Raw genomic sequence first — 20916 nt, 5'->3', positions numbered from 1 at the left:
GGATCGTTAAAAGATAATGATAATATGATAATAATGATAATATGATAATATGATAATAAAGATAATAAGATAAAAGATAGAGTCTTCTGCGCATGCGCGAGCAGGCTGCAGTTTCCTCTGCTCAGAGCGAGTTTGTTTGCATAATTTTGCGTTTTTTTTCTATGTTTCTGCGTGTATTTTTCTAACGTAAAATTATATAATGTATAGTAATATGCTAGTGTACTCCAGGGAGGAGTTGATGTCCATGAGGGTCAAAGGAGACCCCGCAACACGCGATCTCATCCCCGCTGAGCTCCGACGGAGATATCGCGGATGCCGAGCGGGTCGAGTTGAAAGGACTAGACTAACGGCTAGAGCCGCTAACCGGAGGAGAGTCAAGCCCTCCGTCCCCTCCGTCATCACGGGGAACGTGAACTCTCTACCCAACAAGGTGGACGAACTGACGGCGCTGTGCAGGACTGATCATCGCTACCGGGAGACCAGCTTGTTGGTGTTCTCAGAGACGTGGCTAACTGGCGACGTGCCGGACGCTAACGTCCGACTAACCGGCTTCTCCTCCGTCCGAGCGGACCGGGACACGAACACCGCCGGTAAGAAGAAAGGAGGTGGATTAATCATCTATACCAACGATAGATGGTGCCATCCGGGACATGTGACGGTGAAATCAACACTGTGTAACCGCGACCTGGAGCTAACAGCTGTTAGCATCAGACCCTACTACCTGGCGCGTGAATTCTCACACGTCATTGTCCTCGCCGTCTACATCCCTCCACGTGCGGACCCTGAGGCGGCACGAGAGACCATCTGTGGGACCACCTCTGCTCTTCGGACCCGGCACCCGGAGGCGCTCGTCATCATCACCGGTGACTTTAACCACGTCACCCTGGACTCATCTCTCCCCACAATGGTCCAGTGTGTAGACTGCCCCACACGGAAGAACAGAACCATCGATCTGTTCTACACTAATGCTAAGGAGGCATACACCGCCACCCCCCTCCCTCCACTAGGTAAATCAGACCACAACCTAGTGTACCTACAGCCCACCTACATCCCGCTGGTGAAACGGCTGCCAGCAACAACACGACAGGTCAGGAGGTGGTCCCCGGAAGCAGAGGAGATGCTGAGGAACTGCTTCCAGATCACCGATTGGGATGTTATTGTGGGCTCACATGGGGAAGACATTGAGGGGGCAGCTCAGTGTTTTACAGACTACATAAACTTCTGTGTGGACACCGTGGCCCCTGTCAGGACAATCAGGTGTTACCCCAACAACAAACCATGGGTAACCAAGGAAGTCAAGGCTGTCCTGAACAGGAAGAAGCGGGCGTTCAGGAGCAAGAACGAGGAGGAGATGAGGAAGGCCCAGAAGGAAGTGAGACTCTGCCTGAGGGAGGCCAAGGAGGCGTACAGGAGGAAGCTGGAGAAGCAGCTGGGGCGCAACCAAGTGCGGGAGGTCTGGAATGGGATGAGAACCATCACCGGACACGGGAAAGGGCGCAGCACTGTGGAGGGGAATATTGAACGAGCGAATGAACTTAACAGCTTTTTCAATCGGTTCAGCTCCCCCACCTCTCCCGGCTCCTCGTCCCAGGCCTCTCCTGGCCTACAGGCCTCTCCTGGCCCTACAGACCGCTCCACTGATGCTCCCTCCTCCTGTGCTTCCTCTCCTTCCACCCCTGCCACTTCTCCCGAGCCCACTCCAAGAACTGCGAAGCTCAACGGCCCCACCTCAACCACTGGACTTCCAACCTCGCCACAACCTCCTGCTCCCACCACGACCGAGACCATCATCACTGCAGACCTGGTGACGACAACGCTGAGGAGGCTCCGTCCCTACAAGGCGGCTGGACCAGATAAGGTCTCCCCAAGACTCCTCCGAGCCTGTGCTTCGGAACTAGGGGACCCCCTGCAACAATTGTTCAACCTCAGTCTGCGGCTGGGGAGAGTCCCGTCACTGTGGAAGACCTCCTGCATTGTCCCTGTACCCAAGAAAGGACGCCCTACTGAGCTCAACGACCACCGACCGGTCGCTCTTACCTCCCACGTAATGAAGACCCTAGAGCGACTGGTCCTGGAGCTCATGCGTCCACAGGTGCAGGGTGCTATGGACCCTCTCCAGTTTGCCTATCAGGCCAAGGTTGGGGTTGACGATGCTGTCATGTACCTCCTCCACCGCACACTCTCCTACCTGGACGCTGGGGGCTGTGCCGTCAGAGTGCTCTTCTTCGACTTTTCGAGTGCCTTCAACACCATCCAGCCCCAGCTCCTGCAGGATAAACTGACCTCCATGGCTGTGGACCCCTACCTCGTGAGCTGGATTACGGACTACCTAACGGACAGACCCCAGTACGTCCGTATGGGGGACTGCTTGTCTTCTATGGTGACCAGCAGCACGGGGGCGCCACAGGGGACCGTTCTATCCCCCATTCTCTTCACCCTCTACACATCAGACTTCAAGCACAACTCGGATACATGCCACATACAGAAGTACTCCGATGACACCGCGATAGTGGCGTGTATCCGGGAGGGTGATGAGGGGGGGTACAGGGCATTGGTGGCTGACTTCGTGGAGTGGTGCCAACAGAACCAGCTCCAGCTCAACGTCTCCAAGACAAAGGAGATGGTTCTGGATTTCCGGCGGGCACCTCCCTCTCCACAGCCGGTGATCATCAATGGCAGTGAGGTGGAGGTGGTAGAAAACTATAAGTACCTGGGACTGCAGCTAGACAGCAGACTGGACTGGTCACTCAACTCCAACTGTGTGTACAAGAAGGGGCAGAGCAGGATGTACTTCCTAAGGAGGCTGGCCTCCTTCAACATCTGTCCTAAGCTCCTTTTCATGTTCTATCAGTCCGTAGTCTCCAGTGTGCTGTCATACGCCATTGTGTGTTGGGGTGGGGGGGCCAGGAAAAGAGATATGGACCGTCTGAACAGACTCATCCGCAGAGCGGGCTCAGTGGTCGGGCTGAGCCTGGACTCTGTGGATATGCTTCTGGAGAGCAGGACTATGTCTAAAATTAAGGCCATAATGAACAACACCAGGCACCCCCTACACACCACCTTCTCCCAGCAGAGAAGCACCTTCAGCGGCAGACTGCTGTCACACAGCGCCTCCACAGAGAGGCTGAGGTCCTCCTTCGTGCCCCGTGCCATCAGGGGGTACAATGACTCTCTCAGGAGGAGCGGGGGGGAGGTGGCGAGGTCAGCACGGGGTTGAAAATGGATTTAATTTAATTTAAATTTAATTTTATACTGTTGTATATATATATATATATATATAATTTATTTATTTATTTTTATACTGTTTTTATATTTTAATTCAATTTTATACTGTTTAGATTTTATTTTATACTGTTTATATTTTAATACTGTAATATTTTTAAATTTTATACTGTTTATATTTTTAGTTATAGTTTAGTATATAAGTCCTGTTAGTGCTGCATGTGCCTGTCTGTTAGTGTAATGTATGTCTTGTGGTATGTCCTGTGATGTCAGTGTTTCCTTTTCTCCTGGTGTTTATCCAGTATTATTTGTTAAGTAATGCCTGAGCAGTGGATATATGCAATTTCCTCCGGGATTAATAAAGTATCTATCTATCTATCTATCTATCTATCTAATGAGAAAACCGTTTTCTTCAGGTCGAGAGGTGAACTTTAGAACAAATAAAAATGGAATCTAAATATTCTCTCCCTGCCGTCAAAGTTTACAGACTACAAATAGTGAATTTTAATTCATGTTAATTTTCAACCAGGACATCGATCTGTGATCTATTTGTACCCAAGTCGGTGTGTTTTTGCTAATTAGAGGTGAAAAAAAGAGATGGCAGAACAAGTCGTTAAAATGTGCTGCGAATAAAGTATTTTATGTCCCCTTGTCTTTTTTATCACGGCGTCAACAAGCTGATGACAGAGAAACCCCAGTTACAGGAATTTATGTACAAATACACACACACGCACACACGCACACACGCACACACACACACACACACACACACACACACACACACACACAAACACAGCACAAACACACACAAGCTATTTTTACACAGACACCACATTAGCACCGTAACCAAGGCTCATCACACAGTCTTTGTTTATTTACAGTAAACCAACTAATACTGGCTTTATGTTGCTCCAACATGTGACTCTAAACAGAACGCCAGCATTCTGTGAAAAAATAAGTGTAACATATATCATGGCAGCATCACCGTCTAGTGTCACACGGAAATATCATGGTAAAAATGATGATTTATCGTCCCTGCTACGGTGGATGATCGTCTCCTCTGATTGGAGGGTAAGGAGCTCCAGAACCTTGTGCTGTTTACTAGATTAGTTGATATTTTCACAAATTTTGTCTTTGATTTTGTTGCCAGCTGCTGCTGGTAGCTTGTTTCTTAGTTTCCAGATGTGGATCGCACACATGATGCTTCATCAAAACATCACATATCTGTCCTGTCTGATCGGTTTGATTAGACGTTGATGCAGGACTTAAACTATGAATGATCCCCAGAATACAGTTCCACCTTGAAGAGTTGTTGTTATTTAAGTGTGTATTATTTATACTGCTGGTTTACACAGACACATGCATGCACAGATGTTGTGACGCGTGCATGTAGATAAAATGCACAGATAAAAGCAACCAGTATGCATTTGATCTCCTGCAGGTGGATTCCTCAGAGCTTTATCCAACGTCTTCATCCATTTCACTTCATTCAGAAACGTCCGTATTGATCAGGTGAGTAACGTTCTTCTTTGTTCCGCTGAAATGTTTCTTTTCCAAAGGCAAAGCTCCAGACTTAACCTGATGTGTATTTCACAACGCAATATTTGTTCACGGTTTGGATTTTTATGGATGTTTTTCCCTGATTTTTTTATAGAACAATACGCAGTGATACAACAGCTGATTTCAGCATCCGCTTTATATTTATGGCCAGATTTTATCATAACACACGCCTGGACGTCTACAGTGGCAGCATGTAAGCACTGATCTATTCTCGGTCCTTTATAGTATACCTGTTTTGGACAGATAGGGAATTCCTCTATATTACCGTGGATACCACAAATTTACAGGTCAGCCGAGAAACATTTCTGACAAATAGAGTCATTGTGAGGAAGCATTTGATCAAATCTCTATTGTAAATGAATTCCTTTGGAGCACAGCATCAGTCATGACCGGCTTTAGAGATGAATTGTAATGATCATCATGCAAAGAACACTTGCAAGTGCGCAAATCCAAATACGTTGTCACATGAATACTAAAAGACATGTTCACACACACTAAAAATGTCCCGAAAAAGCCAGGCTGTGCAGGGCTGCACAGACTCTGTGTGAATATGCATTGTGTGTGTGAACATGATGTTCAAGGTCGTCCGACAGTGCTGCTAGTACTTTGTTCTTTAGCAGCGGCACACAGCAGACACTCTGGCCTTTATTAGACTGATTAGCTAGCAGTACACAGACATGCTGCTAACATAGATATCACTCAATGCTGATGGGCAGAGTTAGACAGGTAAGGGCAGAGCAGTCTCCAGACAGACACACGTGAAGACAGGTGGAGCGTAACAGAGACAGGGAGATAGGAAGGTGTGTTCAGTTACGCACACACAGACTGATGGATAAGCAGGCGGGCAAGTCGGTAGACCCTGAACCCCACAAAATTTTCTTCAGGGTTAATTCACCCAAAATTACGTAAATCAATAAGGAAACAGGTCAAGTTTCCAGGAATAAACCAGGGGTAGTTTAGTCCTGAGTCACTATGAGTTGTCCACACCTCCTCAGTGGACCAAAACAAGCTTAAATTTGTAACATGCATGTTGATAGGGTTGGGGCTGGGGTTACTTAGCTTTAGAAAACAATCAAACACGAAAAATCAATCAGAATCTTCACTTTCTGGCACCAACGTGATGCTGATAGTCCACAGAACCTCATGCTATTATATGAAAAATCTTTGGCTACATCAGCTCTGCAGTGTTCTTCAAGTCAAATGTTAACTATCACATTAAATTCCAAATTTCAATCTGAAATAAATTACAAAAAAAAAACTTTCATGGCTCAAGGCAATTTTCAAAGGTTGGGGAAAGGGACAGAAAACAAGAATAAAAACTAGCACTATTGTGGAGTATTTGGATACAAGGTCCTTTTTTAAATCACTTAAGTACTTAGTAATATAAAACGTTCTGCCTTTAAAACTCATTTTGACTGGAGGCCAAGGCTCCTGGTAGCACATGAATGCAGCGATGAATTAAATGCTTGCTTCAATCATTACATTTACGCTGATTAGAAAACCACATATGACTATTACCTGTATAGCAAGAGCTCGTGTTACCACAGCTCTTAGGTACTGCATGGGCTCCTCCGGTCCTTCCCATTTATTTTGCCACGTTAAAGGGCACTGCAGTTGTGGGGAAAAAAGGCAGAAAATGGAAGTTACTTTAGAGGCATAAAAAAAAAAAAATCAAACAAGTGTCATTATTCTTCAGGAGAAATAAGCTATAAATAATAGCGAGCCAAAAAATTCCACAAGATATGCCTGGAACAACAAAACTGTCCCAAACACACATCCCAACTATTACTTAGGACCTCGTACTCTCAGTGGTTTTGCCAAAGATGAAATCTGATACTGAAAACAACATATGGCTGTTTTTCTGTTTTCCAAAGAAGTAATGATGTAGAAGTTTTGGTGACGACTGGTGGAAGAAGATCCAGAAAACGTGGGTTGGCAAGAAGAAAGACAAGACTCCTTCCAGATGCTAAGTAGTTTTAAATGTCAATAACCTTAAACTGTTATGTTAAGTTTTCAAATCCCGAGAGAGTTTATTATGGAAGCCACTGGCAAATACAATACGTATGTGTGGGCGGTGAAAGAAAGTTTCCCTTAGGAGACAACTGTTAATTGGAAGCTGGACACTAAAACTATGGTGCTATTTGTACTTAGAAGTCAAAATGGAACTTGATGCGCATTTGAGCAGCTGTTAGTGACAAATATATATATATTTTTTTTACAAACATTTGTGAATATTTTATGATCTATGTCGATGATGAAAGAAAAGAAATACGGCTTCAGAGCTTAATACAAATCATAGTTTTGATTAAATCCTATTTCTTTTCCTTTTTGTGACAAGTAGTGACATATCAAATAAAAATATAAAAAGCTAACAAAAACTCCCAATAAAAATGTTTATACGATTCATTTTTATCCATTGCTAATAACGACACATACTTCTTCATGTGGAATTCATGTTACTGTGTAGTAGGTTGCCAGGGCATTAAATTGGAGCAATTTCAGTCTCAAGGTAATTCACTGAACATTTTGCCTTTTGTCGGTTTACTTTGAACAGAACATTCCTTTTATCCCTTACAAGCCTGTTTGTTTAAAAGTGACCACAATGACAAGATTGCATATGAATTTATCATAACTCGTGCCCATTTACTCAATGATCATAGAGATTGTTTAATCAATCAAAATATCGTCTCTACATCTGTCCTCATGGCTTGGTATTAATGATATCTGCACTGATCAAAGACGCTGGTGATGTGTATTTCTGTTTTTCAGTGCTGCTCTCTACTCTCCTCTGATGCTTGGAAAGTTTTTAAGTATCTAATTATTTCTTACTGCACAAATGAGGAGAAGAGCAATGGAGTTAATGGAGCCAGAGTTGTGTCTGAGATACTTTTACAAATTTAACCATGATCCACTTTCCAAAAACATAAATAAATGGATATGATTGCTTTGAAGTGGTCCTTTAACTGGTGCGCTCAGCAGCCGAAGATGTAGTTAGGGAGCTTTCGTATATTCGTCTGGCTATGTTTCTCTTTCAAAAAATAAATAAATAATAATAAAAAGGATTTATCTAGCATTGAAAGAAGTATTCATTGCACATGCACTAATGCACTCTCTAATGTGTTCTATTAGAAAGAGTTTTTTGACACATTTGGAGTTGTGGAGAATATTTTCTGCTGCACAACTCTGGGTGGCTTGAAACAGGTCCGTCCCAATAATTTGGGGCATCATCTGAATTTAAAAATGAGGCTGTGATAAAACTCTACAAAGCTACACTGCCCTACAAAACTCATAAAAAAACCCCATCTGTTTGATTATCAAACATCTTATTAAAATGCACCCTTACTATTATGCACACCACAAACAGAGAATGCCTTGTGAGCTCTAGAACAAATTCTAGAAGTGATCGCCGAGGTAAATTAGCTGAGCTTGCTACTTCAGTGGAAAGGAGTGAATAATTCACACTTTATAACACAGGAATCACGATTTAATCATTTTAATATTCTGAGTTGTTTTTGTGCATGTAGGAGGTTTATGATCTGTGGAATGTCATACCATGAGTATAAAAAAAGAGAAATTATGGCATTAGAGAGAGTCCTTGGTTTACTGTGACCCTGGGTACAGATCTAACAGACTAAGCAAACAAATGACTGGACATGTCTTTGATATTATGAAATTGAAATTATGATAATTTACAATTTAAAATATATAATAATTCAACTGCTGGAGGTACAACATTTTAATTGGTACCTAATATTTTTTTTTCTTATTGACTTGAGTCAAGTGGAGGAATATATGAAAAAAAGAAAGAGGAAAAAAAATGACTGGAGAGAAAAATTGAAGAGCTTGGTTCAGAGAGAGATGGCAATGAGATTAAAGAGCCACTGATTAAAATAAAAACAGTTGAAAAGCAGTGAGAAATGAATTATGGTTGAGGCGTCTCCCTCTCAGGAAATTACACACAGACTAACACAGTAAAAGGTTGATCGTGCAGCTTCGCCTCCAACTCATCACATCCACTTTGACCCACAGGAAGTGAAACGCCGTGTGTGTTAAACATGTACAGGTCAGCTCTGTGGACTCTACATGTGTCCGTCCCTGTGGACAAAATTTCCCCGTGTGGGAACCAATCAAAAGAAAACATTTACTTCCCTCTCTAAGTCAAAGAGATAAGACTTATTGTATATTTTATGATGAGATAAATCAAAGTTCCATCCAATGTGCTGAGCTGTCAGGGGAGAAAATATGCTGAATGTCAAAAAATTTAAAACCTACGGGAAAACAGACAGTTATAAGACACAAGTGTGTTTGATGCTGGAGGCACGAGACTTTTAGTACTTAATGTGTATTCATTTTTATCCTTTGGTTATCTGAGTGAGGAAAAGACATCTTTCTTTCTTTTCCTGTCTTTCTTTTGTTTTTTCTGTCATCCTTACCTCTTGATTGAGGAGGGCAGTGGCCAGCCTTTGGACCTCAGGAGTTAACAGCTGGGCTCCTCTGGTGACCTTGCTTAATGCGGACAGGGATTGGTGGAGACTCTGTGGCAACACTTACAGGTTAGCATTTATGCTACGTCTCTTAAAGAGTATCAGCACCTTACAGAACCTGTGATTGGCTGATGGAGCAAACTGTTTAATTTTTGTAGTTTCATGTAGTTGCTTTCAACAAAACTTGCAAATTAAAGTAACAGGAAGTAGAAGTACAACAAATATTTTAAATGAATAATAATGCAATACAGTTTCATCAACTATATCTAAAATGATATAAACAAATATTTGCTGTTTTTCTCTGCATATCTGACACACCTGGACCAGACGGATGGCATTGAACTGCTCCAGAGTGATGAATGACAGAACCGGTGACCCCTGACCTTCTGTAGGTGGGGACACGTTCTGGTGGATCAGCTTAGAACCCTGACAGTCGACAGACAAGAACGTTAGCATGGAGGCAGCAGATATAATTGGACAAGTGTCGTATTAATTGGCTTTGAGCTGTGGATATTTGCAAAATTTACTCAAATGAACTTTGTTTGTAAGACATCACAAGATCAGTTTGTTTGATCTGGCTTCAATACAATAGCAGACATCATTATTTTGGATAAGATGCATTATGCATTTTATAGCTGCCACTGTGCATCAGCGTGCTTTTACTTTTGTTTGAAATCATTTCTGCAATTCTTACTGTATACTCTTTCTACTCTGTGATCGCTGCGGGATTCCTTTGCACAACATACATGAACTAAAATAGTTTATTTTTCTTTTCTATTCTGCAAACAGGGAGTCCATTCCACTTGTCAGCAGAAGGATTGTGTGCTATCTGTACAAAAAAAGATACACCAAGATTGAAATTGCTATGTGTTTGTGTGCATATTACTGCCTATTAACACAGTTCCTGCATCTCTCCAACAAAAGGCAGAGTTACGAATAGAGGTAGAGAGGGATGGTGAGACTGCAGGATAGGGGAGAGGAGAAAAATGAAGAGTGAGATATAAATGAGACAATAACAAACAATTGCCTTCGTTCACAAGTACCATAACAGCCAACAACGGCATATGCTGCCTCTTTCCTCTGGACCTGATCCAGAGTATAGAAAGATTTGATGAAATAAATACATTCATTCCTTACACAGGAATACAGACACACTGTCATGAAAGCAGGCAAATTAAAAGCTGTACTTAAACACACATAAGATGAACACCAAGCTACCAATCAAACTGTGCTGGTGAAAGGGTAAAGATGTGCATTCAGCGAACACAAATCCACTGATGGTCAACCCCAAGAGGTTAGCTGATGACAGAAGGGTCCGTTAATTGAAAGCAGTCGGAGGTAGATTGTAATCTGTGGGTAACTGGATAGTGATACACTGGCATTGTTTAAGACCGCCACTTTATTAGAGAGAGAGGAATAAGGGGTAGAAAGAGAAGGAGGCATCAGTGCAAATGAGAGAAAGACAGAGTGTGTGGCTTACAGCGTGAGAGTGAATAAAACAGAGACAGAACACAGCGGCTGAATTATTCAAAACAGATGTAGATGTCCTTTTGATTTGGAAAGGTGCCAGTCTCCAAGCAACTGCACACAGGAGTCCCGCTCGACTCGGCAAGCCGGGGGGGGGGGCTATCATCCTCATTGTTCAATAAGACCCTACTTATTCACAATGAACGTTCACGTTTTTCATTTAGACTAGTTAGTGCTTAATGGAGAATGTGAAAGCATGATTGTGCATACAAATAAAGACCCATTTAGAATGACTGATTAGCATATACTTCGCGGGGCATGTTAGTTTTATTACATAATAGTCAAGTTATCGAGATGAAATCAAGATGAAATTTGTAGGGCCGGCTTTTCAGTTTAGCGAGTAGATCAAACGGTGACATAAAAGATGCAAGGTGATCAGTTGTGGAAATGGAAAAAGAAGAACAGAAAACATAAATTGAACCGACCTGGTTGAGTTTTTTCCACAAGAGGAAGATGGGAGCGAGACCTTTTGACCAGAGCTCTCTGTCAAACTTTGAACCTGTCGCGACAGAGCGGCTCAAGACACGCAGCTGAGAAATCACCTGAGAGCGAAATACACAGACAAACAGATTAATGACATTTAGATATATTGTAAAAATAACAGTGCCAACAGAGGCACCTTTTTCTGACTTACACGTTTGTTTACGAGGGAAACCCTGCAGCAGGCTTTGAAAAGGTTGCCTAAAAATAAATGGCACAGGTTTTTTGAAACCTCCTCATAATAAACAGACATAAAAAGTGTGACTGATGATAAAATCCCTTGCAAACAGCTCTTTGTGGATTATTTTTTCACCAATAATGTGTAAAATAAGAATAGAGTAAATATGCGAGCATTCAATGCTGAGTTAAAGAAGTACATGATTAGAATGCTATTGATCACTCTGGTGACGAAACTCTCAAGTGACATTGACACTGTTTCATGTCCTAAAATACTAGAGGAATACATTCCAACAACACACATCAGCTAACAGGTTCTTAAATGCTTAATCAAGCAGGATTAGATACAAGCATAGAGTCCTGAACAGTGCTTTTATCTCAAGTCAGCATGTGTGTGTATGTGTGTGTGTGTGTGTGTGTGTGTGTGTGTGTGTGTGTGTGTGTGTGTGTGTGTGTGTGTGTGTGTGTGTGTGTGTGTGTGTGTGTGTGTGTGTTTTTATGCAGTTGTGTGATTTTCAACATATCTGTGTGTTGTGGGGAGGCAAAGTGTCTGATAAATGGCTTTCATTTGGGCCAGGAGAACTCTTTACCAACACCTGTTTTATCTTCTCTGCTCAGAAGGGACGACTGTGTGTGTGTGTGTGTGTGTGTGTGTGTGTGTGTGTGTGTGTGTGTGTGTGTGTGTGTGTGTGTGTGTGTGTGTGTGTGTGTGTGTGTGTGTGTGTGTGTGTGTGTGTGTGTGTGTGTCTGTGTGTTTGTGTGTGTGTGAATGACGGCGAGAGAGACAGAGGGAGAGAGAGAGGATGAAAAAAAAACAGATAGCTAATCTAGAATTTCACCCAACAGAAGAATTGAGAGTGGCTGAGGATGGAGATTTGAAACATACTGGGGTTCAAATATATACGAATTTAAATATATGAAGCCTCATTCTTATCTTAACCACTAACGACAATGCAGCAACTGCATTTAACATCCTAACCAATGGACAGAAAAACACACTGCACAACGTCATTGTGTGAGGAGTTTTGTTTTGATTGCAAAGGGTGCCGACATGTTTAGTAAAAGCACAATTCAGGACTGCATCTCATCTGAACTGATGGTTATAGTGAAGAAGACGTTGAATGAAGACAAATAAATTCACAACATGGATTCTGTTATTAACACACGAAACAGTGACATCACTGAATATGGTTGAATGCCAAACCAAGAGGACTGGCAAGGTGCACGTGAGGTTGTGTTTGTGTGATTGTGTGTGTGTGTGTGTGTGTGTGTGTGTGTGTGTGAGAGAGAGAGAGACAGAGAGAGAGAGACAGAGAGAGAGAGACAGTACCAGTGACAAATGGCAGAAGGAAGAGAGACAGTCACGAGTGGGTATAGGTGGAGAGAGGCATATTGGGAATTGGTTGATTCTGGGGTCACCAGACCCCAACAGGACTGTATACACAAATTGTAACGGTTTAGTGTGGCTAAAGTATGTGGAGTTTGCTGGGGTTAGTTTCACACAGTAAGACATAACTACTGCAAAATCATCTATTCATCCGGTTACTCCTTTTTATTTTTGCTTTTATGTAATTGACATAAAAATGAAATAGTTTGATATTGCCGTTCAAAAAGGATAAAGGAATAAGAGGCTGCTTCTTGAACTCTTTTTTTTACTTTGGGTCACAGGTTAAACATACAGTCTTTCAGTTTTCATGGGCGTGACTCAGTGTCGTATTCCAGGAATTGCATAGCTGCTAAATTTGTAAAGATGCTAAAGTGAATGTTTTGTTGTGATATCCAGCCTTCTGGTCAAGATATAACTAACTGATTATCAATTCCATGTTTGTAGACTGTTGTTCAAGCTGTATTATGGCTGCAGAGTAAAAAGCCACTTACACCCATGAGGTATGGCAACACTTCACACAGGCAACATGACCTTCACTTTGATAAAATCCGACGCAATATGCACTGTGATGGATTACCCAGGTAACCCCAGTTCCATGTCTCTGCAAGGTGAATTTTATTTTGCAGTGAAATAAATGGAAATGGATGGCTGCCTGGTATAAAGGTTTAACCTTAAATTGAAGTCCTGACCATGAAATAAACTGCTTTCATGTCTCCTGAAGGAAGGTGATGCCCTGCACCGGAACTGAGGTTGCTGGCTTGTCTGAAGGATAAGCATTCAAACATGTATTAACTCAAACGCTCTGGTGCACATAAGACTATAGATTGTAAAAAAAAAAAGAAGTAACTACATGTCATAAACTGTTACTGCACAGGTTTCACCTACAAGCTGGTTGAGTAATCACCTGTGTAATGTGAACAGTAATTAGGAGATAAATAGCCTTCCTGCACAAGGAGTGCAGTGACCTTGCAAAAACATGGCTGCCAAAGTGAAAAATTGACTTCCTTCTGGCAGCGACTGCTTGCTTGTTCATTTTGTTTTAATTTCTAGAAATCAGAGGAAGTCTGTATGTTCACGCATACCCTACAGTTCTATTGTAGATATCTTCTTTGAAATGTCTGGTTGCTTTTATTTTCATGCTTTCATGCATTAGCTAATTATTTAGCTAATTATTATTTATTATTATAATTATAATTAGTATCTATTATTTTTGCAAACAAGGCATGGTGACCAAGTAAAATATATTCTGATTGGTTCTGATCACCTTTTTCATGATATGCACTGAGCAAATCTGATACACACAATGAGCATGAGTATCTGCCTGTGTGTGAGCCGGCATGCGTGTTAATATTAGTGCTTCGGTGAGCATGAACATTAAATAATGTGTTTATGTGCTTTTCCTGCGTGTGTGTGTGTGTGTGTGTATATATATCGGGATCAAGAGTGCGCACAGCTCCACACTGTGAGCGTTTTAGTGTTTGTACATCAGTGAGGGTGTGTTGGAAGCTGTGGTGGTGGTTATGTTTATTTGAGGGGGAAAAGCAGGTGGCTGTGTTGGTGGCTGCACCTGGGAGCTGATGATTCTCTGAGAGGATCGCTCTATGTTGGCAGGCAGACCAAAGAAGGCAGGTCTGTCATCCTCTGGGAGATTCTCTATTATGTTTCTGTAGTCCTGTAAAGAAACACAGACACATATGGATCACAGAGAAAAGTTGAAGACACAGAGAATGTCAGCATGTTACCCTTTTTTTTATTTATACTGGGGATCTGAAATACATGGAATTTTGTTTTTACCAAAATGCTGCCAAACTGAAAAAAGTAAAAACTTCTAGCATGCCTATTAGTGTGCAATGTGGGAGTATAAGATAAACTAACAGGGCACTCAGAGAGAGCGTATCTCTGCCAAGGCCAATAGTCCATTCTTCTACTACATGTAGATCAGCAAGTGCAACTAAATGTGTGGGTACATTTCCAGAAAGTATTGAAATTATGTCAACAGAAGGCTGTGAATAAGTGAAGCATCAATATCATCTTGATATCTGCAAAGGCCCACCATGTGCTTCATTTTCTGTGTTTATTATACTATTATTATCAAAAAGGGGAAATATTGTAATATCCCTGAAATATCACAATCCTGTTGGAGGTAAAAACACAGCACCGTCCTGAATCACATGTTCATAAACAGATTAATAGAGATTTTCTAAAATCAATTTGGAACTCTCACTTACATCCAAGTAGATATTTCCATATTGACTTCATTTGTGTAGGAAATGGTCTCTTCAAGGCTCTGCAGTGTATTAACTTATTCAAACCAACATACATCTAATCAATAGTGTGGACTTACACATCCATTTATCTTTGTGAATACTACGCTACGTCAACAGAATGCACGGCAATTATAAATGGACATCAATTGAATAAATTTAAGGTTAACTAATTGGATGAATTTACATTGGCAACTCTATACATGAAATTAGAATAAAGCTGACACACCTTATATGTACGAAACTTCATCACTGACCAAGACAGTAGCTGTAAATCTATTCCGTAAAAATGCTGGGAGCATTAATCAAGTTTATGCTTCTCTGCTAATACAACTTGATCATTTCAGAAAGTTAAAGAAGACAACAAAAACACTTAAGAAAAAAAATAAAACATGCAACTGGCTATTTTCTTCACTGTGGCAAAAACTACTTCTTGAATATCTCAAAGAGCATTGCATAGAGTACCTATGGCTGCAACTGCTCAGTAAAATCCATTATTTGCCAACTGTGTGTTACACAACCACGATGCCCTGACAACTTACCAATATGGAGCAAGAGTTCGGTAGGTTGATCTGAGGTGGAAAGAAACGTGTTCCGCCTCTGTTCATTCTCTGGCCACCTGACAGGGAGGGTGACAGGAGCTGTGAGGAGAAGAATTGCTCCAGGTAGGAGCGCAAGATGCGAAGGTCAGAGGGGTTGTCGATACGTCCGCCGTAGATGGCGCTCTCCAAAAGACCATGGACAAACTCCCACTGGAAAGCTTTGCGACCTTGAGGAGGTGGAAACGTAGACACAATGAATGTAATGAGTGCACGGAGAACAAAAGGAAACTACAGCAACGTGCACATAAAAGAGGGGTGGGGGGACCTCACACCGCCTTGGAATGCAAATACTGAGTTGTCCAGGTCATGCTTTAACAGGAGTAGTGTTAATTAAAGAGGTAATTGATTGAAGAACACACATATTCGATCCCTCATTACCATATGACCTGCAGTCTCCACTTTGCTATAACATTGCTACAAGGCCCCCTACCTTCAAAAAGCCTGTCGATGATCTCAAAGCTAGCACGGAGGTCCGACAGAGAGAACTCGTAGAACTTAGTCCAACCCTGCATAAAAAAAAACAAAACAGAGGATGTTCATTTTACTATAAAACCCTTCCTGACTACAGTTGCAGTTGACTACAGTAACTGTTGTTGCTCTGGTCGTGTTTGTTTTCTCCTTGATGTTGATCTACGAGCTAAAGGTGGCACTGGCTAATCTTACAGAAATTAATGCAAAATATTTGTAACAATAAAAAATCCAAAACTTTTATAGTACAGCGATCTTATAGAAAATGGTTTCAGTTTTGGCCAGCATGTTATCGTCTTCCATGATGAGTCCACTTGATTCGACTCGATCATCTTGTAAAGCAAAGTAGTACGAGAAGTTTTGAAACACATTTGTGTGTATGTTTTTATTTCTTTACTTGCTTTTTTTTATTATTCATTTATTTATTTATAGAGGGGCAGCACAAAAACATCATAGCAGCTGAGTCTTGTTGTTTGTGACCCAGAGAGAAGCAGGTAGTGCAGGAAGTCCTGCAACAATCAACATGTTTTACATAATGTTCCAACATTTCAGCAGTTCAGTAGTTTTTCGCTGCCTTACAAAACAAAGCCACACACTCTGGTTTTATTCACCTCCAAGGTCATCCTGGTGTTCTATAAGTCTCAGAAGAGTTAGAGCAGTCATTTTATGACTACCTGAGCATCACCCACCTATGCTGTCGGGAAAGCATGTCTTTTTCTCTTTTTTTTCTCCATTTGCCACTTTTTTTCCACTTCTAGCATCTATCTATCTTTGCAAATAATGTCACACTAAAAAGGATGGAAAGAATAAATTGGAGAGCTGGGATGAAGCCAGACTGAAGGAGCTGTGATTTCTTCAGTAATCGGGTGATCGTGTTTTTGGATGATGAATAACATTACAATCTCAAATGAAGACACTTGCACAGTAAGGAGGGAAATAAAAGTACTAAATAGAGAAAAAAAAAGATATTTTAAGGAAGGATTTGCTGTTTGACAAAAGTTGAACTACAAAAGCATCTTTTTCGCTCCGCTTCTCCTGAGAGTTTGGGTATCCTGTGTGTCAATCGCACATCGGCATGGCAACTAGAGAAAGAGACACTCTCCTTTTAAAACTGCAGACATGTAATATTTACTGAGACAGACCTCTCATTGGATAACTTGTGAGTAGGATGTTGAAATTACAGAATTGGTATGATGGAAAGGATGCTTCATCAGCGTGAACGTAGCACATTTTTATTAATTTAAATTAATGGAAATCTAACAAATAAAATTGTGTTGACAGGAAAAATGCTGATTATAACATCCACATATCAGCCAGAATGGTAATCAGTCCACCCTAAATCCCTATGGCCTCATAACAACTCTTCAGCATCACTTCCCTCAATGTTTTTCGATCTGCTATCCATTTTATGCTGATTCTTCCCTGCCGTGGGGTTCAACTAAGGAAATAAATAGCCTGTTTTTCTCTATAGGGATGCAAATTACGCCATTTTTTACACCCTCTATTGTGTTATGTGGACATGATTTATAGGCAGAGTTGAGGTTCAAATGAGGAAAAATCGTGTTCCCAGCTCTAATCATTTTGAGTTGTATGTGGCGCATAAAACAAAAGAAAAAAAAAATCACTTAATGTTGTTTAGAGCTGCGGTGAGGCTGGAATGAATTCCATGTTTGGTTGACATTTACAATATGTCACCTTTAAGGTCAGGTCATGTCAGATACGCCATCATCCCTGGCGGGTAAGTGTGTTGGTGTAATTTCATAAATGTGATTATTTAATAAAAAAAAATTAAAAAGATAATGAGATAGAAGACACAACATGAATGTGTTCCCATTGTGCTGCGTTGAGATTAGTTGATTATTCTTGATGTACAGCGGAACTGTTTTTAATGAGTTTGCAGAACTACAGCTTACTTTCCTGACATGAAATAGAGGAACTGTGACCACTCAGGTCTGTGTGGAGGTGTTCGTGTATTTTACCTGTGGTATGTAGTTGCGTCTCTCTTGGCAGACAGCGTGGAACCAAGCCAAACAAAACAAAGACTGCGCTCTGGCCAGGATGCCTCCTGCACACAAATGATCAACACATCACGAGAAATATTACAACAATAATTAATCATTTATCAGAATCTGCCTTGTATAAACCCTAAAAGCAGCTGTTTTTATTATTCATTAAACAATATACATAACAGAGGGGAAGAGAGGAGAGAAATAGAAAGGCAACCTTTACTGATCTGCTCTGGGCTCCATGACTCGTACGTTCTCAGCAGATTCTTCTTCAATCCAGGAGGAGCCTGGAGATTGGGGTATAAATAATGGACAGACGGACAGAGGAGGCAAGACGTAGAAAAAGGAAGAGAGAAGAAGTTATTTTATTATGATGTAATCTTCTGCAACAGTCAAACATTTACAATAGTTCAAATTGTTAGGTCACAACACATGGTAATTTATCAGGATTAGGACCACAACCCCTGACAAGGTTGTTTTATAAAAACAGCCATCGCACTGTCTTCTGCATATAAATGCTTCATTCTTATATTAGATTGTGCTCTAGTCTGTTAGGCTTTCTGCATAAGTCAGCACATATCGTATCTCTGAATATTTCAATGTACATTTAATTCTTCTGGAAATAATATGCTCTTGTTACAAGAAAAAAAAATCAGCAGACACATTATCAGCTTGACTGAACATTTGGTATCTTCATCCGGAGGTTTTGACAGCAGGGCATAGACAGTAATGAATATACTTTAGTTGTAAAAACAGTAAAATCCTCACATATGTCACAAATTCAGTAGATTAAACATATATGTGTCAGAAGAGACACATTCTAAGCATACACTCAAAACGAGAGAAGCTTTTTACGCAGCATGCTTGACTACTGAAGCAACGAACCCCTTGAGCAGGACTGCCATCAAAAACACACTGAGCACTAAAGCGTGCATTACTAACACATGAGCTGCATCACTATGCTGCTCCTTACTGATGTACAGAGTGTGAGGCTCCATTTGAATGGAGTCATTATATAAGGGAATAGAACATGCATGGTTCTAAATTCACAACACTTCAGCTACAGAGTCCCGATGCACACTACGCTCTCGTGAGTGGAACTTAACCTACTAACTTAAAAAGTTTTGCAGAATGAATTAGACATCATGAGACTACAATAACGTCTAGAGCAGGGGTCTGGAACTTTTTTGGCTGAGAAAGCCACATATTTTTAAATGTAACTCAGTGAGAGCCATACAATATGTTTAAAACTAAATACATATAAATGAATGCATTTTATGGTATACCAACACTTTTAAAGTACAATAAATCTCTGATGGTTCTTTTAATAACATTATTATGCTGTTGCTAATCAATAATGAATATTTTTTATCATTAATGTGACTTCAGTTTTTGCTGATGGGTTTGTGGTCTGACTGTTTCATAGATGTAATTTTATCATTACATATTAGACACACTGCAGAACCTGCTGTCTCCACAAAGGCAAATTCCTCCGTCTAGATTCCCTGCCTCTGCTCTAGAGTATTATGGTGGTATTGTATGCATAGCTGTTTGTGTGTGGTGATTAATGTGGGTGTGTGGGTACCTCATACGTGATCTTGAGGCTGGACTGCAGCAATATGGGAGGAAATCTGGGGTGAACTTCTGCTGTCAGCCAGAGACGGAAACCTGCTTTGGGGTGAAGCACATTCAACTCCTGAGGAAGAATGACAACACGTATTTTAGATGACACACGACACACAAACACAAGGAAAGATTGTCACAGGAAAATGGAGCAAGAGGATGAGGATATGCTGCATTTCGAAATCAAAGAGATGCTAGTTTTTTAGAGGATTTGAGCGAACAAACTTCACAAGGTTGGTCTTCTGCATTGGTACCCTGTGTGCTTTGGAAAGAAAAGTAAATTCACAATAGTAATGGAACACTAAGCATTAGAGTGTTTATCTAATGAAGACATGTATGTTTTATGTGTGCAATTATTTATGATTGTTTGTTATTGGGCCATGTCTCTTTCTCTCACTGCTCTTTACTCATCTGTTCTTTCCACTTTCTCCATCACTATCTCATCCTCTTACTTTCCATCTTTCTCTCTCATTTCTCTTGTTTTATTCCTCCCACCACTCTTTCCATGAACGCTTGTGATTAAAAATAGCAAGTTGGAACCTCAGGATCATATGTCATCTGCTTATATATTCGCACATGAACACACACACACATGCACAGACACGATAAAAGTCATTGACTTGAAATCACATTTGTGCATCATTTGGAATGCATTTGACTCTCGTGGAAGTAAACATCATCACAGAAAATCAAAGAACATAGAAACTGACATTTGTCAAAGCTTCTGTCGTGTGTGTTTGTATGTTTGTGAGTGTGTGTGCTGATGTGTGTTCAACCACTTTGTTGAATCATAGGGTTAGAAAAAAATCCAAGTCAAGAAAAGACAATAAGTATAAATGTGGTAACCATAGTGTGACTGATTTTGTGATGAGTGGTATCACATTTACTAGATGACGATTTCATCTCCTACCCCTGCTACAATGTCTTGAGCGGTGAGTTGAACAGAAAGGGGCACTCGAAAATGAGGGGCGGGGTTATACAGAGGAATTGGGATTGGATCTTCATCTACACAGCTGTTATTTGTTATTTGTTACCCATTCTTTTTAAAGAAGAATAAGAATCTTACCATAGTGTAGCTCCTGATACAATCCTATCAGAATGCTTTCTCCAGAGATA

At 41.1% G+C, this 20916-nt stretch overlaps 1 protein-coding gene across 1 annotated transcript in view; it reads right to left on the bottom strand.

The window, feature by feature from the left end:
• dync2h1 (dynein cytoplasmic 2 heavy chain 1) overlaps positions 1–20916 on the bottom strand; it is an 80761-nt gene that overhangs the window by 3956 nt on the left and 55889 nt on the right. Inside the window, exons 84-93 of the mRNA XM_068317104.1 lie at positions 19763–19873; positions 18395–18464; positions 18151–18236; positions 16134–16209; positions 15644–15870; positions 14405–14509; positions 11219–11335; positions 9585–9692; positions 9216–9317; positions 6301–6390 (exon numbers count right to left, since the gene is read on the bottom strand). Of these exons, the coding sequence (XP_068173205.1) occupies positions 6301–6390; positions 9216–9317; positions 9585–9692; positions 11219–11335; positions 14405–14509; positions 15644–15870; positions 16134–16209; positions 18151–18236; positions 18395–18464; positions 19763–19873 (1092 nt within the window). The remainder of the gene's footprint in view (positions 1–6300; positions 6391–9215; positions 9318–9584; positions 9693–11218; positions 11336–14404; positions 14510–15643; positions 15871–16133; positions 16210–18150; positions 18237–18394; positions 18465–19762; positions 19874–20916) is intronic.

This window comes from Antennarius striatus, chromosome 6 (assembly GCF_040054535.1).
Source record: "Antennarius striatus isolate MH-2024 chromosome 6, ASM4005453v1, whole genome shotgun sequence".
Lineage (NCBI taxonomy): Eukaryota > Metazoa > Chordata > Actinopteri > Lophiiformes > Antennariidae > Antennarius > Antennarius striatus.
Note: the sequence above shows the minus strand (reverse complement) of the source record. Positions and strands in the feature narration are given on the sequence as shown.